Here is a 24994-nt window from a genome sequence, read left to right on the forward strand (position 1 = left end):
TTCAAATATTTAGCAGGTCATGGTTTATAATGATGATCAATGATCATCATGTTGCCTATCCACCTTTGGGTCACATTCATTTATGCTTTTTTTTTGTTAAAAGCAATGTCTCTTAAATTTTTTTAACGATTCAAAAGGTAGGTGGGAAACTAAAAAGGGTGATAGGCACACAAAAGGCTGCAGGTGAACAATCAGATACAATACAAATGTGAAGTGTGAAGTTGTGCATTTTAACAGAAAACAATTAAAACAAACAATATTTTTCAACTCTGGAGATGGAAAGCATTTGCAAAAAGAGACAACTGTACACAACGTACAAAACAACATGCAAGTAAAGTAAGCAATTAGGAAGTCAAATTGTGCTTTCGTTTGTTACAAACAGATCGAGAGTAAAGAGTAAAAAGTAGCTTACTATAATTATACAAGGTACTGGTAATTACACACTTGTAGAGTATTGGGTAGAGTTGTGTTCTCCTTATCCAAGGGAGAAAATAATTGCCCTAGAGGGAAAGCGACAAAGCTTTGCCACATTGGATGAGGGAACTGTCATTTGAATTGATTGTGAATAAACTAGGCCTATACTCCCTCCAGTTCACAAGAGCAAGAGCTGATTTAATTGAAGAATATTAAGTTCTTAAGGAACTGTCTGGAGAAAGAGAGATAATGGGGTCAGAGTTTCCAAATAAGAAGGCAACAGCCGTTCAGAAACACTAGTGAAGAGAAATCTCTTCGCTCAAAAGAAATATGAAAATTTGGAATTCGTTATCAGTTATAAAAGTCAATTCTTTGTCATGGAGTACATTGAAGACAATGGTCAGTACATTTTTAGTTACTAAGGGGATAGTGTGGAAGGTGGAGCCGAGGGAGAAGAGAAGTCACAATCGTGTCAAGTAGCAGGCAAGGCAGCCTATTCTAGCTCTTAGTTATTACATTCTCAAATCTAAATTCCCATTGATCTATCATCCATGACCTTTTAGTGAAAAGAAATTTTCAAAACAAAAAACATTAATCTATTTGATCCTGTCCCTCATTCTACAGCAAACTTGCTGAAGGGACAAAGTGCCATTTTATGTAAATGCAACTTTCTGCCCACTGATCAATTCCTAATATGTCAAAAAACAAAATTATTACCTCTAATAATTTGTCCTTTAAACTGGAGAGTGCAGCATGGATAAAAGTTTATGGTTGTTTCAGTGCTTCCTCAATTCATTCTCAAAAACAATAGGACCTTGTTGTGTGACATAAGTGAACACCATGTCATGTTCAGGGTTACAAATAAGATTTAAATAAACTTCCACTGATTTGTCTGCCTCTCCTGTTCTTAGTACTAATAATTTTTTGGTGAATTAATCCCAACACCCTGCCCCTTCCAACTCTATTTTGATTTAATCCTCTCTCCCTACTCCACCCTCAACTTTGATGGTCTACATAGCCCTCAACAAGCTCTGCATGTAAATTAATTAAATTGGAAAACATAGGTGCTTTACTGATGGTGGTTAATAGTTGATTTTAAAAAAACGCCACGGAAAACTTGGTAATGAGAGAACCGTTGATACCAGGAGTCAAAATATCCTCGGACATTACAAGAAATCTCTCTTCTCTACAGCAATACTTAGTCTAAACCAACAATTTCTTTTGTACATTCAAAAGGTCATGGGTGCTATTAGCTAGGCCAACATTTAGTCCCATCTCTACTTGTCCATTAAGAGTCAAGTTAAGAGTCAACCACATTGCCGTGGGTCTGGAGTCACCTGCAGACCAGACTGGATAAGGATGACAGATTTCCTTCCCTGAAGACATTAATGAACCAGATGGGCTTTTACACAATTGGCTGTAGTCATGTGGTTGCTTTTTCTTTTCAGAGTTTTGATTGAATTCAAATCCCACCATCTGCCATGATGGCATTCAAGCTGGTTTCCCCAGATATTAGGCTGGGACTCTGAATTTCTAGCCCAGTGTACTTTGTATGGTACAATCTGCCTGTACGGCACACCAAACAACACTTTTCACTGTATCTTGGTATATGTGACGACAAATCAAACAGTGACATTACCACAACACCACAGCCTCCCCACAAGTGTTAGATGTGAGAAGCAATGGGTGTTAAAGGTAACAGTAGCCCTGGCCAGCATTCTAGGGGAGGAGAAGGAAAATGCCAGAAGACGATCTGATGCTATGCTTGAAGTGTGGCAGCTCTGACTTTAACCAGCTTTAATGAGCCAAGAGGAGCTTTCTACCAATTGATGAAAATGGCACAAATTTGCCCATCAGGCTGTTAACACTCTTTGACTCCAATTATCTTTGATATGGAAGCAGAGCTAAGTGGAAAAGTGAGGGAAACAAATCCTACACAGTGGATCCTATGCCACGTGCCCAATGATCTAGGATTAGAGAATTGACATGCAAATTGTGTGAAGACGTATGACAGAAACCCTCAACTCGAAACAAACGTAGCCTTCGAAGTGAGGGCAGCTGTCAACTCAAACACAACACCAATTTACAGCAGAATAGTACAGCTGTGACTGAGAAAAAAAAAGGAAAAGTAAACCTCATATGGCTCTCCAGTGGCCTCGATTTCATTGCACCCCATTTCACAAAGGCATCAGAGTCAAAAAGAACCAGTAAAAGAGATTGGTTGCAGCAAAAGGACATTTGATTACATCAAAAATTGGCAAATCTGACCTTGTACACCAAGCTAGAGATGAGCTTTGTTTCGAAGATGTAACCTAAAGGAATCCAGTTCAGAAACCGCAGCAATGTCTCCAGGGTCGCATGCACTAAAGGGGCATTCTGGGAGTTCTCCTGAAAATATACAAACCATGATCAGGCACAATATGATGGGATTGCAATAAACAAAGTCTCTATACAAGATACTAGAAATGAAAACTAATTTTTTTTTTTGTTTTACAAGTTATGCTTTGGTTTCAGATGCTTTAATGCTTCCAAATGCACCAAGATCTAATGAACAGTTACTTCTCGCTCTACTCAATCTAGTAACTACTCACCATCACAAACTGACAGAGTTGAAATATCTGCGAGAATTCATTGCACATACTGTGGGGAGAAAACAAAAGTGCAATTTCAGATTTAAAAAAAAACAGGTAAAGGGGGCAAAAACAATAGGAGTTCTCTAAAAGAAAAGAAGTGTGCGTTGCACTGCTCAAGTCGGGGGAAGAGTTTTGCTTACTAATTCGGACAGTACGGGACAGGCGGACTTTGCTCCATTATTAGGCCAAACGCAGACAGATGTCAGCACACATCTATATGCTCTGAAATTTGGGAATGAAAATACCATTCCTCCCAGTCAGCCCAACTATTGGTCTAATGATCTCCAAAAGCAACTATCCACACTTGTACAGATTCAACCTTATCCCTTATTAGACTTAGTGACTTTTCATTAGTTGATCTATTGTGCAAATATCAGCATGTGCATAAGCCTACTCCCACACCTCCACTTTCTGTTAGATCAAAAGTAGCCATTTGTAATATATATGGCACAGGAGGTAGAGGCCATTCAATCCATCCTGATTTTCTTCCATTCTGTTTTATAGGAGATGTGGACATCACTGGTAAGGTCAGCATGTGTTGCCCATTCCAAATTAACCTTCAACTGAACAGTTAACAAATCAACCACATTACAGTGGATCAGGAGTCACATGTAAGCCAGACAAGACAAAGGGCATTAGACCAGACGAGTTTTTACAACAATGGTAGTTATCAGGCTCATCACAGAGACTAGTTTTACCATTCCAGAAATTGCTGAAAAATGTGTTGCTGGAAAAGTGCAGCAGGTCAGGCAGCATCCAAGGAGCAGGAGAATTGATGTTTCGGGCATAAGCCCTTCTTCAGGAAGGCTTATGCCCGAAACGTCAATTCTCCTGATCCTTGGATGCTGCCTGACCTGCTGCACTTTTCAAGCGACACATTTTTCAGCTCTGATCTCCAGCACGATGGGCGGCACGGTGGCACAGTGGCTAGCACTGTTGCCTCACAGCGCCAGAGACCCGGGTTCAATTCCCTCCTCAGGCGACTGACTGTGTGGAGTTTGCACATTCTCCCCGTGTCTGCATGGGTTTCCTCCGGGTGCTCCGGTTTCCTCCCACAGTCCAAAGATGTGCAGGTCAGGTGAACTGGCCATGCTAAATTGCCCGTAGTGTTAAGGGGTAAATGTAGGGGTATGGGTGGGTTGCACTTCGACGGATCGGTGTGGATTTGGTGGGCCGAAGGGCCTGTTTCCACACTGTAATGTAATCTAATCTAATAATCTAAACTAATCTAATCTGCAGTCCTCATTTTCTCCATTCCAGAAATTAACAACTTCAAATTTAAATCCCACCAGCTACTATGAGATTTGAACCCACCCCCAAAACAGTATCCCAGCCAACCAGTACCAATACGCCACCATCACCCCTGCCTCTTCCCATAGTCTTGCAAATTTTTCCTTTATGTACATAATTAATTTTCTTACAAAACTATCACTACATCTTCTCTCACCATTCTTTCAGGCAGAACATTCCCATCATTGATACAAATCCTGTTGTATATTTTTTAGTGCTGCCGAAGCCAGATGTCTAGCCCAAATTGTACTTCCAGCCACAGATAAACGGATTCTTACAGGAGGTGACTCTGCAAGCTTGCAACAGATCAAGGCTGACTGCTTGAGGAAAGGAGACAGTGCAGTGGCAGGACTATGATTCTCCAGACTATCCAGTCCAAGATAAGGGAGGGACAGATTTTGAGAACATTTAGCTCTGTTCACCCACCTGTCTTTTAAATGCTTGGCTTTCACCTGCGTCATCTGCCCACTAGAGAAATCAAACACTTCTTCACTGAGCAGTTTTAAAATAACCATGTTGTTCTGACATAGAGATTCACTGGTTTTGCTGGCTCCGACTATATCATTAATGAATGTGGGCCAGTTTTTGGGCCATTCATGTTTAAGGATCTGCAATTCAAAAAAGTATTAGGTTAGAATAAAAATCCCAGACCAAGTTCCCCATTCCTCACCTACCAATACAACTTCCACTGACACCCAGAGAACATCAGGGAGTACAGGTGATTCTGCTCGAATGAGTGTTTCATTAACAAATTCACTGTAATGCAACTGACGAATGGGGGACACTTTCTAAAGTGCAGACGTTTAAAACGTGTGTTGGCCGTAGCACGATTACATCACCAACACTTGAAGCACTATTTCTAAAGCACCATTTTTCTATAATGCAGAGCTGCACAAGAACACAACATGTCATAGAAGAACTACCTTTATGTTACATGTAGCTATTCATCATTGCAACCAGCCATAACTAACTAGCTTAGATCAAAAGTATTTTTTTTCTCCAAAGAACATCAGATATCAATAGACGTTGGCTGGTGAGAATTAAACTGGTGAAAGAAAATCTTCAGTCATGTGTGAACAGTTAAAGATATATATGATTCGACATTCAGTAATTTTCAGGCGAGAACCTGAAGATGATTTTTTATGGATATTCACTTCAGGAAGTTGACTAAAATTGCAGTATCCATAGAAAGGCAGTTGAGCTAGGGTCAGTAGAAGAAACAACCTTCTTCTTATTCTCTCCAACTAGGCCTCACTTCCAATAGTGTTGTAAACAAGGAATTTATGCCATTACAGATGCAGTTTCCGAAAGTTATGCAAAAGCAAAAGCAGACAATGTCATATTGTCAAGATATAATTCTTGTGAAAGATCTATACAGAAGTGAATCAAAGACTGATCCCATTGTGAGCAAGGTTATGTATCACTTGATGTGCATGGCAGTCTAAAATGACAAACCAAGTCGATGTTTGCTTCCACTAATCTACCTGATCTACCTAGGTGCCAAGGCCTCACTATAATGTCATCCCACAAGCAGTAGCCACTGGCCTCAGCATCTCATCCCAGTGGCTCTTCAATGTGTGCAAGCAAGCACAAACCACAGTGATATTGCAGCCCAGTCTGAACCTACTCCATTCAGATCTGCACACGGGAAGCAGGTGGTAATACACAGCAACCAGAAAGAGAAGTCAAGAAACAGGTCATGATGTGGCTGTACAGGAGATTGCTTAGGCCACTATTGGAATACTGCGTGCAATTCTGGTCTCCCTTCTACAGAATGGATGTTGTGAAACTTGAAAGGTTCAGAAAAAATTTACAAGGATGTTGTCAGGGTTGGAGAGTTTGAGCTGTAGGGAGAGGCTAAAAAAAGGGGTGGGTCTTTTTACCTGGACATCAGAGATTGAGGGGTGACCTTATAGAGGTTTATAAAATCATGAGGGGCATGGATAGGGTAAACAGACAAGGTCTTTTCCCTGGGGTGGGGGAGTTCAGAACTAGAGGGAATAGGTTTAGGGTGAGAGGGGAACGATTTAAAAGGGACCTAAGGGACAACTTTTTCACACAGAAGATCGTGCATGCATGGAATGAGCTGCCAAAGGAAGTGGTGGAGGCTGGTACAGTTCGAAAATCTAAAAGGCATCTGGATGAGTATATGAACAGGAAGGGTTTGGACGGATATGGGCCAAATGCTGGCAAATGGGACTACATTAGGTTAGGATATCTGGCCAGCACGGATGAATTGGACCGTGGGGTCTGTTTCCATGCTGGACAGCTTTAGGACTCTAAATCTGTTCCTAAACCAATTTACATGGAACACAAATAAAAACTTGGGTACACCTGCACATATTGCAACTCATTTCTTTAAGGGTTTAAAATCCTTCCTTGTAAATTTACTCTTTTCTGCCCCTTTCATATGTACTCCTGGAACTTGCAAAGACCATGTTGGGGCATGGTCACCAGACAGGGATGTCCCTACAGTATGGTGCCCATGTAACCATCCCACGTTGCGACAGGGTGTTTTAGCTGAGACCGGGTGGGCATTTGTAGCAGTAAGGGAGTTTATACAGCTGCTGGCGACTTACCCCTAGTCAGTCCAGGGAAGTTGAAAGAGCACTTGTGATGCAGTGGTAGTATCCCTACTCTGAGCCAGAAGGCTCAGGTTCAAGTCCCACCTGCTCTAGAGGTGCATCATAACATCTCTGAACAGGCTGATTAAAATATCTCAAGGTAAATTATACTTTTATCGTGATCAAAGCGTGCATAAAACCAATATCAAATCTGGGATTTCCTCGCTATGGTTCCTTGTCATGTTAGACAGGACAATGACAAATTAATTCCTGATGAAGGGCTTATGCCTAAAATGTCGTCTCTCCTGCTCCTCAGATACTGCCTGACTGGTTGCGCTTTTCCAGTACCACACTCTTCAACAAATGACAAATTACAGAGCACATTCGCAGATTTTTATACTTTGAGCTCAATGTGGTGGTTCATAATGGGACTCAGGATAGGGAGGCACAAAGAGGTTAGTGAACAGTTCATGGGAAGATAGTAGCCAGGAGACCATGCTCTATCAAAAGTCACAGTCTTCCTCTCCCATCCCAAGTAGGCACAGGGCAAAATGAATGTTAGTCAGGATGTATCCATACAAGGCACCTGTCATGTTCAGAGGCAGCCAGGTCAGACACTGCTGAGGCCCATGGACATCAGCCAGGAGGGACAAGGGGAGAAAAATCAGCCAGCCCTGATCAGAAGGTTGAACCTACTGCTTTAAACACCTCATTCCATTCCAAGGGTCAACTGAGATTCTATTCACTTCACACATGGTTCAGGGAAAGAACAAAAACAGATTATTTTGCCAGATTTGCATTCTCACACTTTTACCAACCTGGACAAGAATCATATTCAGTTTTCCAAGATAAACTTTATCTTTCTACAAAAGAAAAAACAGACATGTTAATTAGTACCCACAAAAACTTATTTAACCCAAATGCTCAGTCTAAATTTAAAAACAAGACACAAGTAACAAGTACGTGGATGAAAGTGTCTCCACCCCAAGCCAGAATTCCAATCCCAGATTGTTATACATGATACAAACACGGGATCCAACTTTACTCTGATACACCCTTAGTTAGAGCTTGCTGTAGTGATCATATTTTATAGAAAACAATGCAAGTGTCAAGCCTTAAACCAGGGAACAGAAAATTCCAAGATTGGAATGAATATGCCCAAATACAACATGGAAATAATATATGAAGTACACAATACATTACCTCCAAAGTCTCTGAAGATGTTTTAATGATTAAGCCAACAACATACTTTTTTATTCCTGCAATGGGAGAAGAGAAAAGGGGAAATATTGAACGAGGTGTCTGGAATGAAAAAAAAGCACAGGCCAGAGATAGTAGGAAAGTGGCAGACTCACCTTCACATTGATTTCTTGGAAGTATTTTCCAACGGGTTTTGATCACATTTTCCAGTATCTGTAAGGCATAATACTGAGAAAAAGAGATTAAAAACCCTCAGTGCTGTTTCAAACAATAAAAGGAATGCAAAACCAACAGTATCACTTTTGATGTTCAACCCACCTCACAAAAGAAAATATCTTCCTAAGTCACCATTTCTGGCATAGACAATTTACAAGACTTTGATGGAAACCTGAAATTAGCCCAGGACAACTCAGCAGGTCTGGCAGGACTCTGAAGAGGTCACATCAGACTTAACAGTTTCTCTCTCTTTACAGATGCTGCTGGACCTGCTGAGTTTCTCCAGCAATTTCTGCTCATCCATCAGAGTCAGTCCCGTGAGAGAGGTAAGAAAGTAGATCTAGGATAGCTCAGAAGTTGATCAAAACCACACTATGCAGAGTGAGAGGTGAATAATTCTTCAGTTACCAAACACTTTTAAACATGCAAGCTAAAAGTCTATAGTTATCAATAACCAAAGGAATGGCATTTCTTCTCTTTCAAATGTTACAACTTTCAAAGAGAAATCCAAGCATTAGACATCCATACAGACAGGCATTTTAAGTTGTTAAATATACAGGAAATTGCAAACAGATTTAATGTAATTTTCTTCCTCTGTTTCAAAGCAGACCATTTCTTATTCAGCAGTGCTTTTTATTTTAAAAATTCATTTGTAGGATGTGGGCATTGCTGGTTGGCCAGCCAGCATATTTTGTCCTTGAGGTGGTGGTGAGCTGCCTTCTTGAACTGCTGCAGTCCACTTCTGAGGGTTGACACTCAATTTCATTAGGGAGGGAATTCCTCCAAGATTCTGACTAGTGAAAGAATATGGGGGTGACCAATAATTCTTGAAAGTAACACTTTTGATTAGCAAAAGAAGTACATGTGAAGAGGAAGGGAAGGGGATCAAATAATTGTTCAGGTCACTCTTTCATTGTATCAACATAGCAACTGGAGTAGGCCATTCAGCCCACTCTGCCATTCACAAAATATCATAATAGTTGATCTCAAATATTACTTTCTCACCCAAGTCCAAGACAGGAAGGTGGTATTTACAGAGGAACCTCTATTATCCAAAGGACATGGGTGTATTTCATTCGGTTAATTGAATTCCGGATAATATAGTTCATCCAAACATCAGGACTTTATGATCTTGCTGGATAATGCGATATTTAGATAATTGAATGCTGAATAATCAAAGTTCTTCTGTACTGCATAAACAATGCTGACTGAACTGTAACATGTAAAACAATTAAACAGTCTGACTGGACCACTCAAAGAACAATATTCCAGAGCCTTCAGGATTTCATATCGCGTTCATCAATTTGAGATTATAATATCGCACACCATTTTATTGTATCTTTTTGGATTTATTTCTGTGCTCTCTCTCTTTTCTTTTCCAATTCCATCATGCTGCATTCAGATGATTGCTGTGAAATAATTTACGTCTCCTTCGGACACAACCTTGGTTTCTAAACCAAAGCCATTGCCACTCTCGCCAGCATTTTCTTATTCACTTGTGGGATGGGGGCATCGCTGGCTGGCCTGCATCATAAAATCTTTCGATATGGTATTCCTCCTGCTCTCTGCCCTAAAACTGGTTTCCCTTTTGTTTTGTGCCAGTTCTTCGCCCTTCCACAGGCTTATAAATATTTATATTTCCATCTTTCTTCAATTCTGATGGAAAGTTATTAACCTGAAATGTTAACACTGCTTCTCTCCTCAGTGCCTGACCAGAGAAGTATTTTCAGCATGTATTTGGTGTGTATTTCAGATTTTCAGTATTTGCAACATTCTGCTTTTGTAGATAGAACCAGGAACCAAGGGGCATAACCTTTAAGCCGCCTCCTACATAATTTAGGGATGCTGCCAAGAACTACTTTCCTACTCAGTTAAACTCGCCTTTAAATAATGAGAAGGGTTGGGTAACATCAGCTGGGCCACCAATGCTGACGCGAATGAAAAAGAAGGGTAACCTTGCACATCACAAGTAACAAAGTACTCAAGACACAAAGGCAAAGTAATCTCATGAATCACAGAATCCCTAGTGTGGAAGCAAGTCCTTTGGCCTATCAAGAGCACACCAATCCTCTGAAAAGCATCCCACCCAGACCCAATCCTATCCCTGTAACCCTAAAGTTTCCCATGGCTAAGTTACCTAGCCTGCACATCCCTGGACACTACAGAGCAACTTAGCATGGTCAATCCACCTTACCTGCATATCTTTAGAAAGGGGGGGGGGGGGGGAAAAGAGAGAGAGAAAAGAGAAGAGAACTGGAGCATCTGGAGGATACCCACGCAGACTCAAGGAGGATGTCTGTGCGGAGTTTGAACAGTCCCCAGAGAATGGAATCGAACCCAGGCACTGCGAGGAAGCAGTGCTAATCGCCTTGCCACCATGCTGCCCTTCCTCTCTGTTAAGCTGAAATAGAGTGTGTCCATCTGCCACTATCTCAGCTTTTCGGGGCATAACCTGAATGAGTCAAAACTGAAACAGACTAAATTCCATTCAGAGAGATGGAGGTCAAGACAGAGATCAGCCACAGTTTAACTAAAGTGAAGGAACAGGCTCAAGGAGGTTGAAAGGCTTCTTGGTGCTCCTAGATAGGATGCATTTTCCTTTCTATATTCTGACATTAAACTATGACTCAAAAATTAAAGCTAAAAACTAAGTGGATTGTTAATTGCGATCCAGCGCATAATTTAAATACAGTTAACAATGCAAGGATTTATTTAAGCGATCTGCTAGAAGTTGGCTGGCTCTTTAGGTAGCTCAATCTTTGACTGCCTTTTAACAGCTCATCTCAGTATTCATTTTTGCATCCTCCTGAAGGTGTCATTTCCAAAAATCTTTGAGGTGTCAAACTAGCACATTTTTAGTTCTAAGAATGTAGTGTACTATCCTTTCGCTTCCCCTTTGTATTAGTTGCAATGGATTGCCACTTTGGACAACATTACCTTTGTATTCATATTCTGAGAAAACTCTAGAATGGTATCCACCCTGGTCCAAGCATCGGGATGTTCTTTTAAATGGGTTAATATCTCTTGTGCCATTCGTTGCTGGGAAACAGAAAAGTACCAAATTTAGCAGGACATATTTATTCTTTAAAATGAAGAACGCACAAGTTTACTGTTCATGGTAAAAAGTATTGAGACAAAGAGCATCACTCTGGGCCATCCAAAAAAGTGTTTATTCTTACCTGTGGGCCCTCACCATGATACAAGCAATTTACAACATTGTCCAGTAGATTAATATCTAGCTTCTGATTGAAGTCCAGAAGCTGACGTGCAGGGTGGTCGGTGGTCATAATTGTTGGCATGGGGTCCTGCAGAAGAGTAAAACAAAAAAAAAGGTCAGACAAGCAGATAAGGAACAGTGTACAATGCATGTTGTCAAAACTGGTCGTCTTTGCATGATACAAATCAAATGGGCTGAATGCATTAATATTAAATTCCCCACAATTTCACAAATCATCACAAATGCATAAACACCAAATTCACCAATTTGACTGACTGCTATTTGGGACAGAAGCAAGTTTTGTCATCAACAGGAAAATAACTATTTGTAAACAAACATTCTTTAACAAATGGCAAAGAAATTACTAATTTACAACTACGCAAGTTCACCATATTCCTTTAACCCTCTTCCCACCAAAGACATTCAGAAATAAAATGTAATAAAATATTGGCTGAAAAACACAGACAAGGTAGAACAACTCCTATAGAACACAAGTCCAAAGCATAGGGATGGAGAGTGTTATTTACCACAGGTCTTTTGATTTTAGCAATAGTGACACAATGTTATCCACAGATTGATACTGAATCGAAAATTGACTAGTTGTTCAGGAACCTACCTCTTTTTTTTCCCCAAATGTTAGAAAGTTTGTCTTTTCTCTAGGGAAGTTCCTGTTGGATGTCTATGGCTGCACTGCACTTGCCAAATGCAGCTGGACTAACCTGAAGGCTATCACAAGACACAGACTCCTAGTGCCATTATGTCTCACTTCTTGAAAAGTTACAGTTTTGCACAGACGAGTTTATACCACACAATCCAACTTGATCTGCATTTTGCAGAATAGAGAAAGTTCACTGGGTACTCTCAAGTCATACACTGTCCAACTTGCACTTTACAATTTACACTCCACAACAACGAGCACCCGAGCTACAAATCTTCGCACAAACTTTGAATTCCATCCCCCCCAAAAGAAAAAATGTCCCTTTCATACACAACAGGTGCTGTACTTAAAAATATATTACTATTGGGGTCACACATGGTCAAAGGTGTTACTATAAATAAGTTTTCTTCTTTCCCTGATCTACAGTATAGTTTTATAAAGTGGGAGGGTTAGGGCAGTCTACGTGAATGTTAACTCCAGTTCCAAGTCAGTTGAAGCATAAAACAAAATACTTATGCTTTTGATGGGTTGATTTATTCACAGAACATAGCATCACAAAAATCTCTTTCCTACAGATGAACCCTATTGTCTTCAGGAAGTGTTTTCACTGCCCTCCTGGTCACTGCTCACCATGAAAAAGCTGATTGTAGATCGCTGTTTGGAAGTTGTGTGTCAAGCATGCAGATAACATGTCCTGTCCAATGCAGCAGATTAATTGTATCCCGTGCCTGAACACTGATCATGTTGGCCGGAGAGGAGGGATCTAAATATCAGAGCCAAGAGCGTGGTACTGGAAAAGCACAGCAGGTCAGGCAGCATCCGAGGAGCAGGAGAATCAACATCTTGGGTAAAAGCCCTTCATCAGGAATGATGAACATTAGAGTGTCTATACTGCCTGTGGATCTGCAGCATGTGACTGAGGCACTGTTGATGACATTATTTCTTAATGGATGAGACAGCGTTGGATGTACCCCATCATTGACGTGCACAATAGGGCTGCCCTGTCGGCCATCTTTGGTGTCACGTTTGGAGGTCTGAGTCATTGAAGACACTGTTCTGGGGACGGCCAAATGCTGTGTTGGCACTTTGGAGGAAATATTTATTATCTTTATTTGTCCTCACTGAGAGGAGGCACCCATGGTGTAGGAATTGATGTACCTAGTCCAGTGGTTAGCCATAGATCTTGATTGTTGGAGAAGGCAATGCTTTATAGCGACAGCAGGCTGGTTAAGACTGCTTTTAGCTTCTGAGTGATAAGTCTTATATACATTCAGTTGCCTCTTCAAATGTGTCAAATAATAGCCTATGACTGGGCATTCACACAAGTGAGCAACATCTGCATACTAGAGAAGCAGTCTTGGTTCTGCGCTGGAGATGATGCAGGTTTAACAGTTTCCATGCGAGCAGGACGCTTATGGAAACGGGGGAAGAGCACTGCATCAAGGAAGATGAAGAACAGCCTCGGAATGATGACACAGCCTTCCTTAACTCCAGGACCATCCAACGTAGTGAAGCAGCATCAGCAAAGGAACCAACCATTTTCACTAACTCCAACAAGGCCAGATGGAAGCCAAGCCAGGAGAACCCTGAACACTCACCTGTCTCAAAGCACTACCTACCCCACCTATGACAGTGGGTTTAATTCCAGTATTTTAACTATTTAGCCACCTCAGGACCCACAACTCTGGGGTAAAGTAAGTAAAAGACTGCTAAGGAGGGAGAATTCCAGTGTCCATGCAGTGTCTTTGCATATTGTTTTTAAACTACGCAGATTTGTTTCCAATAAACATTCATTAGTTTTTTGATTTCAAGTTATTTTTGTTTTTTCTTAAAATTTCACAAGATGTTAGAAATAGGCCAGTCCTTCCTCTCCACCCTACCCCCGTGACCTGACCATACCTCTTCCCACCTATCCACTCCACCCTTCCCACTGACCAATCACCTCCAACCAGCATTCACCTATCACCATCCCACCTATCTCTGCCCCAGCTCCAACCCCCATTTATTTCTGAGCCCCCTTCCCTTGGCCAGATGAAGGGTCCTGCCTGAACCATCGACTCTCCTGCATCTCTGTTGCTGCTTGACCTGCTGTGCTTTTTCCAGCTGTGCTTTTATCGATTCAGACTTTCCAACAGCTGCAGTCCTCACTACCTGCGAGAAAATCGGTTGTGCACGTACCCAGAATAGGACATGGTTGAGTACATCCTGGTTACAGAGCTATGACCAAGAAGCATCTTTGATTTCTTTTCAAAAAGCAATGTTTATCTCTCTCTTTGAATGCATCATGACATCACATCTAAGGTGGAACCTGAACCTGGGCTTCTGACCCAGAGGTTAGGACACTACAACAGTGCCACAAGTCCACTTGGATTAGCTGGCCGCACCTGCTTTATCCAGAAGGTCTCCTATGGCTGAATGTGGTTAGCTTCAGAGACCAGACAGTTTCACACTAGGCTGCACTTCAAGTCCTGAATCAAAAAATGCCCTTCACCCTAGTATCCTAACTAATGAACCATCAGCCACAAATGTTGTGGGGGCTGAACGTCCTCACAAGATCTGCATGGAATAGATCAAACTTTCCGTCTACAACAATCAACAACCAGAATGCACTGTCTGACATACCAATCAGCTTGCAGCATAGATGGATCCCAGGATTATGAGTGATTTAATTCATCTCAGGCCAGAGAAAGACAACAAGGTGGGACAAAGCTGAGAAAAAAAAAGTTAACACATTGCCTTTGCATTTCTTAAACTAGAAGGATAAAAAAAAAAGCGATTTCTCTCACCTCAGCTAGAGAGCAATGATCCATGGATATTTTTCTACTGGAGGAAGGCTCCCAGGGACTGGTATTGAGACCCCTGCTCTTTCTGTTAAATATATTAATGATGATGTGCAAGGTACAATTTCAAAAGTTTGCAGATGATAAAACTTCAGAAGATTGTAAACTGTGAACAGAAGTGTAAAACTCCAAAAAGGTAACTGACAACTTGAAGTGGGTAGGTAGGTAACATATCCTGTTCAATGCAGAGAAGGGTGGGGTAATGCACTTCAGTATGAGGAACACTGACATATCATTTAATTTGGGAAACACAATTCTACAATAAGGAGGCTCAGGAGCAGAGGGACCTGGAAGTGTAAGTGCACAGATTGTTGAAGATGGCAGGACAGAGTAGTGTCAAAAAGTGTGGCACTGGAAAAGCACAGTAGTTCAGGCAGCACCTGAGCAGCAGGAGAGTCGATGTTTCGGGCATAAGTCCTTCATCAGGAATGGGGGTGAGGGTTGGGGTTTTGGAGAGATAAATAGGAGGGGGGGTTGGGGCTTGGGAGGGTGGGGGGTGAAGGTAGCTGGGAAGGCAATAGATAGATGCAGGTGGTGGGGGGTGATATGTCAGAGCAGAGGGTGGAGAGGATAGTTGGGAAAGAAGATGGACAGGTAGGACAGTCAAGAGGGCGATGTCAAGTTGGAGGGTTGGATCTGGGATGAGGTGGGGGGAAGGGGAGGGGAGATGAGGAAACTGGTGAAAATCGACATTGATGCCATGTGGTTGTAGGGTCTCAAGGTGGAAGATGTGGTGCTGTTCTTCCAGGTGTCGGGTGGCTAGGATTTGGTGGAGGCAGTGGCCCAGGACTTGCATGTCCTTGGTGCAGTGGGAGGGGGAGTTGAAGTGTTCGGCCACAGGGCGGTGGAGATGTTCTCTGGGGCGTTCTGCAAGTTGGCATCCTGAGTCCCCAATGTCGAGGTGGAGAGAACAGTAAATAAAGCATACTTTTCTTGGCTTTATTTACAGGGGCACAGAGTACAAGAGCAACGAGTTGATGTTAAACTTCAAGAAAACTGTTACGCCTCAGCTTGATTATTAGGTATAGGTGTGGGTGCCAACGTTCTTGGAAAGTAGCAAACTTACTGGAGTGTGCAGAAGCAGTTTGCAACAACATTCCCAGGTATAAGAAACTTCAGTTATGAGGATTGATTAAAGATGTTGGTACTGCTCTCCATGGAAAGAGGGCAGAGATTGGAAAGAGACTTTCAAAATCATGAACAGGCTGGACAGAGTAGACAGGGTGAAGAAACTGTTTCTGCTTGTAAAAAGAATAAGAACGAGGGCATATATTTAAAGTCATGTGCAAGGGTGATCAGAGAAAACAAAACCCTTTCCATACAATGAGTGCACTAAGTGCTGTGGAAGCAAATTCAATTGAGGCAGTCACGAAAGCGCCTAAAAAAAAGGCACAACTTACAAAGTCACCAAACATGCAACAAGGCAGCAACTTTAAATGGCTCTCAGACATTATACCCCTTTATTACAATCGCCTTTCTTCACCTTCTGTGGTCAAGTTCATTTTAATTGTTGCATCTTCACTGTATTAAAAAATAGACCACAACAAATTCAAGGCATTCAAGACCGAAGTCAGAATGTTTGAGCATCTCAAACTGCTCCAAGATTACAGTCACTCCAGCTTACACGCAGGCGATTTCACTGAGCAACAGCTGACTCTTAGACACTCGGCAAGCAGAGTGAAAATCTAATTTGTGGGGACAACAACCCAATGCTTGTTGCTCTGATTAAGGAACAAAAATCAACATATAATTTAGGAGTTGCCAACATCTTTTTCCACTGTAGTGGGAAGACGGATCATGTACTTGTATTTTTAAGAAAAACAGGTGTTTTCAGACAGATAAATGAAGAACTGGTCAGAAACTCAAAATTCTGTGACTATTAACCCACCTCCTGGTTCCCCAGAGCTTTCTGCTACCTGCCAGGTACAATTCACCAGTCTGATTAAATACTCTACCTAGATGCATGCAGCTCCAACAACACAAGCAGCTCAACACCAACCCAGACAAGGCAGCAGAGGAGCAGGAAAATCAACATTTTGGTTTACCCAAAATTTCGATTCTCCTACTCTCCGGATGCTGCCTGACCTGCTGTGCTTTTCCCGCTCCACACTCCAAACTCTAATCTCCAGCATCTGCAGTCCTCACTTTCACCACCCCAGACAAAAAGTGTCCATTTGATTGCCACTGTACAGTTGGTGGATGGCTCCTCAGACTTCCAAACCTGCCACCATTACCACCTAGAAGAACAAAGGCAACTAATACATGGGAGCCCCACTACTTGCAAGCTCCCATCCAAGCCATGGACCCTCCTGACTTGGAAATATACTGTTATTCCTTCACTGTCACTGGATTAAAATCTTGGAAACCCCTCCCCAAGAATAAAAAAACAATAATAGACTGCCTTGGTTCAAGTAGGTGGCTCACCACCATCTTCTACACAAGGCAATTAAGGCTGACTGATCTATCAACTGTTGAAAGAGGTTTTAAAAAAACACCTAAAATGTGAAGATTTCTCCAGATTTCCATCATTCTAAAGCCACAATAAATAGGAACAGGAGCAGGCAGTTTGACCCCTCAAGTCTGCTTCACCATTCAATAGGCTGATCCAACATTCCTCAAGCCACTTTCCTGCCCTTTCCCTATAACCCTTGATTCTTCCTTCTGTGCAAGAATCGCTCTCAGCCTTAAATACACAGAAGGACTCTGTCCCCTACAGCTCGGACTTAGACAGCTACTGGTAAAAAGTACATTCCTCATATCACAGGGTCAGAGATACTAAAGGAACTGTACAATTTAATGGGAAAGCCTGCCATTTGATCCTCTGTCCAGCTCAGACAGAAGAAAATGAAATGGTTCAGCCTCCTGTGCCACCGTAACCCTACCCCATATATTTCAAATAGGATTTAAAAAGGTTTGTAAGTTTTTCTTTTTAAAAACTGAATTCTCCATTGCTACATCCCTGCCAGATTGCATGCCCCAACAAACCTTTACATCAACAAGTTGAACTACTCCATTCCTTTCAAAGATTTTATATTTACAGGAAGGATGTGGAAGCATTGGAAAAGGTGCAGGGGAGATTTATCATGATGTTGCCTGGTCTGGAGGAAAGGTCTTACGAGGAAAGGCTGAGAGACTTGGGTCTGTTCTATTTGGAAAGAAGGTGGCTAAGAGGGAATTTGATAGAGACATACAAAGATGATCACAGGATTAGATAGAGTAGACAGTGAAAGTCTTTTTCCTAGGATGATGATGTTAGTGTGCACGAGGGGACAGAACAACAAATTGAGGGGTGATGGATTTAAGATAGATGTCAGAGGCAGGTTCTTCACTCAGAGTGGCAAGGGTGTGGAATGCCCTATCTGCTAATATAGTTAACTCAACCACATTAGGGGCATTTAAACAATCATTGGATAAGCACATGGATGATGATGGGATTGTGTAGGGGGATGGGCTTACATTCGTTCACAGGTTGGCGCAACATCGAGGGCCAAAGGGCCTGTTCCGCACTGTATTGTTCTATTTACTTAATCAGTTCACCTGAATCCCAAATCCAATTTCAAGCTCCATTCTGAAGAAACTTTATAACATTTTTGTGTATCCTCTTCAAACATTTATTGAGTAACTCTTAGCATAAGCCACACATTGCTGAACAATCTCTTCTGCACCCATTAATATGTCCAAAATGGGACTCAACATATCTGATTGTGAACTAATTGAAGTTTGTACATGCTCTTGTGGCTCTTCATGCATCAACTCCTTCATCATTGACCTATACTTTTTCCCAGTTTGGCAGTATTTCCACTTTGAAGTTAACAGCCTGATTTTAATATCCCTCCACATCTACACCCTCCTACAGCAGTATTACAACCGTTCCAGTCCCTACCCTAACACCTCTACATTCTTCCAATTCTGGACTCTTCCATATTCCTGACTGTCACCACTCCACCACTGGCGGTCATGCCTACTGTTGCCTCAAAATCCCATCTAAACCAATCTCTCTCAATTTGCAGAGTGGACTCGATGGGCCCAATGGCCTTACTTCCATCCCATGTCTTATTTTAAAGATGCTTCTTAAATATTACCCCTCACAGTATCTCTTTTATGGTTTGGTATCAATGTCTGTTTGATAAGCTCCTGTGACTCACCTCGTGATATTTTACTATGTCAAAGCCACTACTCAAATGCATGTTTTTATACTCTTGACCAGATTTTTAAAAAACTATTGTCACACACTATCTTTTAAACCAATCAGCTGGCTCCCTCTCTAAGATTTGCATATTTGATCCCCCCCAAGAATATACAGTCCTCTAAGTTTTACAATGTTGCATGTTTCATCATTCTATTCCAGAAGACCTCATCTCAAATTTCCTCAGCAAACTGCACCTCCCATAGGAGAGGTAAATAGGACATCTAATGGGACATAGGTCAATACAAGATGAAGTAGAAGCAAGGAACTCTATGATACAGCAAACAGTATTCACAGCAACCTGGCCCCCAAACTGATAACATGAGTTTATCTAGCTTCCCTTAAATTTACACTATTCAGTCCTACTTGTCCAATCTTTCCTGATGGAGTTAAATCCCAAGATTCTGATACCATTCTCCGTACAATAGTGGTGAGAAGTATTGGAGTCTGTCACAAACCATCTCAGAGTTCAGCTAAATAGGAACCATCCCGGAGTTTAGGATAGTAATGGGAATGCTGAGGAACATTTCAGGAACAACTCCAAACCAAAACCAGTAGTACAAGTGCAGGATTGCCAACAGCAACATGTTTTCCACAAAAGCATTGGGCTGAAGGGATAATGCAGTCCAAATATTGCCCATGCATGTGTCTCCCCCACATCTAAAGCCAAAAATTTTTAAAAACCTATGTAATGACAAGTCAGAAAATATAGAACATGCACCTAAAAAAAAAATGAAGTCAGCAATAAACTCAGGACAAATTTTCCTCCAAAAAGAAATACGTTTTCTTTATAGAACGTGGAATAAATCGCTCTATGGAAATGTTTTGTCGAGGTATACAAGTCCTCCAGGCAAATGGCATCTATCAAAATGCTTGTTTGTTTTTCTCTCAAAAGCTTATGAAATAAATCAATGATCTTTAATTAGCGTACAGAATATTAATGTCCTCTACACAGATTATACCGAGTTAGTTCGGTGTTTTCAGCATTTTCTCTCGTTTTCATCCATCATTCCACACATGTAAAAAGACAAACATTCAGTACGGTCACCTGAAAATTATGGGTCCTCCCTAGCCTGAGGCTGAGCAAGCATAGTCAAACATAATACTTAATAAAACCAAACTGGTTTTACACAAAGAATTTGCTGAAAAACAACTGGGGAAATAAAAAAAAACAAGGACTTAATTAGTTGCACAGCACGCTGTGAAATCTAACCCCAACCAATGTTTTGAATGTTTGCGACAAGATAGTAGTCTCAGGCCTCAACATATATAATGAAAAGTTTAGAATATTTCCACAATACAATTTCACAACTGAAAGTTGCTCATACAACAGTCTGTCACAAGCTACTTAAATGCAGAATTCCTCTTAAAAAGATTTTCCTTCTCAAACTCTCAAGTTAGCCCATTATCTATTATTTACTTGTCTATGCTATTTAACTATGGGATCTGCCTGTATTGCTGACAACACAAAGCTTTTCACTCTTCCTCAGTACACATCACAATAAATTAATTTAATTCATGACACTCCCAAGGTTCTGTTCAATGAGACCCCCCCCCCTCCACCCACTCCCCAACAAACCTGCTTACCTTGTTGCTGGGTTAATTTCTAATTTCTTTCCCTTCAAGAAGCAGATGAACGTGCCATGATTAGAGATCACTGACATAAATTCTCTCTCCATAAATGCTGTCAGATTTCTTTTCTCCTACTTGTTCTTGGGATGTGAGCATGGCTAGTAAGGAAGAACAGAACTCTATTCTAGTACTGAAGCAGAGATGCACTATCAGGGTGCTCTCTTTCAGATGAGACAATTAACCAAGGCCCCATCCATTGAAATGGATGTCAAACATTTATTATTATTCCCAAGGAGGGCAGGACAGTTATGGTCAGTATCCCGAGCAATATTTGTCCCTCAAAATCAATATCACATCAAAACAAAAATGCAATGTGGTCCCCCTCAAATTAAACCACCAATTAGTGGGCGGCACGGTGGCTAGCACTGCTGCCTCGCAGCGCCAGAGACCCGGGTTCAATTCCCGCCTCAGGCGACTGTGTGTGGAGTTTGCACGTTCTCCCCGTGTCTGCATGGGTTTCCTCCGGGTGCTCCGGTTTCCTCTCTCAGTCCAAAGATGTGCAGGTCAGGTGAATTGGCCATGCTAAATTGCCCGTAGTGTTAGGTAAGGGGTAAATGTAGGGGCATTGGTGGGTTGCGCTTCGGCGGGGCGGTGTGGACTTGTTGGGCCGAAGGGCCTGTTTCCACACTGTAAGTAATCTAATCTCTTTATAATGAGAGACCAGCTCTATGGACCAGTAAGATTATGCCATCTTCACGTCAAATCCTAACTACACATTGGATACTTTTGTTTTTCTCATCCACGCTTTAATTCCCTTGCCCGTCATTTAATTAAAAAATTGTTCCCTCTTGTTATCAAATCTTCAATAAAGTTTCCTATTCTACATTCTTCATGAGTTCAAACTCAATCAATCAATCAACTTAGCTTTCTCTGCTCTATTAAAAAAGTGAACACTTGGAAGAATATCCCTTGGATAGACAGGGTACAGCGTATACCATTTTCTTTGTGGGGAGAGTGGAGAAGCTGCATCCAATCTGCAGCTGATCTAAGTTGTTTGACAAAAGTGTCATACAAAATGTATCTTGGAATCAACGCTCATTATTCTGTAAGAAGGAAAAAAACTCAGAAGTAAAAAGAAATTACAAACTGCAATGGTTTTTATAGCGCAGCAGCACACAAATCTGTAAGATTCTGGTTTCAATTTGCAAAAAGTACACAGAGGACGGTCACCTCAAAGTGGGACACCTTTTGAGGTCAGCACAAATCAAGCTCATTATGTTTGAATCAAACAAATGCTGAAGAGAAAAGCGGCAGAAATTACATACCGCAGTGGTCTCCTCTGGAAGTTCCACCTAAGACAGTCTGGTGATTATAGTGCAGAGTTAGCAAGGGGTCAAATCCCACCAACAGGTACTGCAATAAAAACAAAATACCTCTGATGCAGGAAACCCGAAATAAAAATGAAGTGCTGGAGAAACTCAGCAGGTCCAGTAGCATCAATGGAGAGAGAAATAGAGTTAGAGTTACTGTTGAGTCTGATAAGACTCTCTTCTTGAGGAAACATAATTTTGTGTTGTTTATCTGTGAATCGGCATAAAGTTTTAAAAGAATCACCTAGTGAAAAATGTGAGGGATTACCATTAAAACTCTGCCTCCCTTAATTCCGCCTCTAGTCTGCATACATCTTCAGCCCAGCATTACAATGTTCTGGCGGCATGCAGTGAAGAGAGTCAGTACCATTGTGACAGGACAGTTAAAAGTGAAGTTAAATAAAGTCAAGATACAACTGGACCAACCAGAAACCTTCCCAAGCTGAACCTTACTGGAACGAAAAAGAAATGCTTAATTGGTATACAGTCATTCACTGGTACACTTTATGATCAAGGAATCAGCATCCCTTCTGGATAGGTCATAGCACAAAATTAGATATCCCCATTAATTTTTTTCTAGTTGTAATGCTAACAGTAATCTATTGTCAAGATCATAAATTCTCATAATCTTCTCCAAACATTGGTTTTTAATGAAGGGGTTAACTTTCAATGAGAGCTTGATGTTACACAAAATCTAAAAATTCATTTACAACTAGATTAGATTAGATTACTTACAGTGTGGAAACAGGCCCTTCGGCCCAACAAGTCCACACCGCCCCGCCGAAGCGTAACCCACCCATACCCCTACATTTACCCCTTTACCTAACACTACGGGCAATTTAGCATGGCCAATTCACCTGACTTGCACATCTTTGGACTGTGGGAGGAAACCGGAGCCCCCGGAGGAAAGCCACGCAGACACGGGGAGAACGTGCAAACTCCACACAGTCAGTCGCCTGAGGCGGGAATTGAACCCGGGTCTCTGGCGCTGCGAGGCAGCAGTGCTAACCACTGTGCCACCGTGCCGCCAACTAAGTAACATGTAATTTAGCCATGGGCAATGGTTTCAGTTTCATCACTATTTACTGGAATAAAATGCTACAGCAAAAACGACCAGAGTCCCAATTGCTTCCAGCATATCAATAAGGCAATCTGCTCCGAGAGTACACTTTCACATCTCTGCTGACCACTATATCCCAGATTACATTTTTCCATCTCATGCCTAAGCATTTTAGGGCAGCATAGTGGCTCAGTGGTTAGCACTATTGCCTCTCAGTGCCAGGCACCCAGGTTCGATTCCAGCCTCGGGCAATTGTGTGGCATTTGCACATGCTGAACGTCTGCATGGGCGTACTCCAGGTGCTCCGGTTTACTCCCACAGTCCAGAAATGTGGGGGTTAGGTGAACTGGTCAAGCTTAATTGCCCATAGTGTTCCGGGATATCCAAGTTAAGTACATTAGCCAGGCGTAAACGTAGAGCAATAGCGTAGGGGGAATAGGTCTGGGTGAGTTCAGTGTGGACTTGTTAGGCCAAAAACCCTGTTGCCACACAGTAGGGATTCTATGATTACATTTCAGAACATTTCCAAATCTCATACAATGACAGTATAAATTCACAGCAACATATCCTGAGCTTATTCTCCTTGTAAAACCAGCTTGTCTAATACCACAGTCTTGCTCATCCCAGTACCCTTTACTACACCGGTTTTTGAGTAACTCCCTTTTGACCAAACAATTATGGATTGTTTCAAGATTAACCTGTGGCAAAGAATTCCAATAGTTTTTGAACAATCAACTTCTCATTCAATTCCTTTTTAGTGATTAAGTACAGTTCTGTACTTACCCTATGACAATTTCACTGATCAGTACAATTAATCCTTCAGAGTTCCTTAAATCTTTCTCCTATTATCAGTTTACCAGACTTACTAAACTGAAGCTACAGTATGGCAGCCTTTAGAATAAGGATGGTTTTGTTTATCTTTTTACACTCTTGACAACACATCCTGCCACTTTGATGCACCCATCCATAAACCACAATACCTTTGTTCATCTACGTTTTGCGTCTTTAATCTAACTTCAGATTCCTACAAATTCAGTTGTACCTGCCACTCATCAGGAGAAAGTGAGGACTGCAGATCAGAGCTGAAAATGTGTTGCTGGAAAAGCGCAGCAGGTCAGACAGCATCCAAGGAGCAGGAGAATCGACGTTTCGGGCATGAGCCTGAAGAAGGGCTCATGCACTTCCTGAAGAAGGGCCTGTCTGACCTGCTGCGCTTTTCCAGCAACACATTTTCAGCCCTGCCACTCATCAGCCCATTCTGTTCACTTGTGCTCGTTTACAGACTTTCACAATCCTGACCAGTTTATCATATTAATTGTTTTAAATTGAGAATGTAACTTTCTGGCATTTTCCTTAACGACAACTAGGAATGGGAGATAAATGATGGCTTTACCAACAACGTCCACACTGAACCATTTAAGAAATCTTCAGCTCAACTACTTCCACAAAAAGTGTACATGATACCTTATTGCATTATGAATCCCACTTCAGTTTTTCTCTCACCAAATAAATCTATTGCACAAAAAAATAAAATTAAAACTCTTCATTTAAATCTCCATCTGACATGGAAATATACATTCAGAAATGGAGGATATTATTGGAGAGTTGTTCCAGACTTAAGGCCTATTTCAGGTGGTTGAGCAGATAGTCTAGGATTATTGCCTCATATAATAGATGGCAAAATATACACTGAAGGTGCCAAGGACATTACACATTCTCTTCTGATATACCATATAGGTGGTCTGGGCAACATTTCTGACCAAACATGCATTTA

General features: G+C 41.5%; 1 protein-coding gene across 4 annotated transcripts in view; it reads right to left on the reverse strand.

Moving 5' to 3' along the window:
• The window catches only part of LOC122553379 (exportin-1-like), an 89823-nt gene that overhangs the window by 46684 nt on the left and 18145 nt on the right, over positions 1–24994 (reverse strand). For 3 of the 4 annotated variants that reach the window (XM_043697061.1, XM_043697065.1, XM_043697064.1), the window contains exons 2-9: positions 11497–11622; positions 11255–11356; positions 8257–8329; positions 8105–8160; positions 7720–7764; positions 4764–4945; positions 3006–3054; positions 2683–2802 (exon numbers count right to left, since the gene is read on the reverse strand). In XM_043697061.1, coding sequence (XP_043552996.1) covers positions 2683–2802; positions 3006–3054; positions 4764–4945; positions 7720–7764; positions 8105–8160; positions 8257–8329; positions 11255–11356; positions 11497–11616 — 747 coding nt within the window. In that variant the 5' untranslated portion in view covers positions 11617–11622. Of the gene's footprint in view, positions 1–2682; positions 2803–3005; positions 3055–4763; positions 4946–7719; positions 7765–8104; positions 8161–8256; positions 8330–11254; positions 11357–11496; positions 11623–22115; positions 22204–24994 lie in introns of those variants that run through there. The other variant, XM_043697062.1, reaches the window with a different exon arrangement.

Source organism: Chiloscyllium plagiosum, chromosome 10 (assembly GCF_004010195.1).
Source record: "Chiloscyllium plagiosum isolate BGI_BamShark_2017 chromosome 10, ASM401019v2, whole genome shotgun sequence".
Lineage (NCBI taxonomy): Eukaryota > Metazoa > Chordata > Chondrichthyes > Orectolobiformes > Hemiscylliidae > Chiloscyllium > Chiloscyllium plagiosum.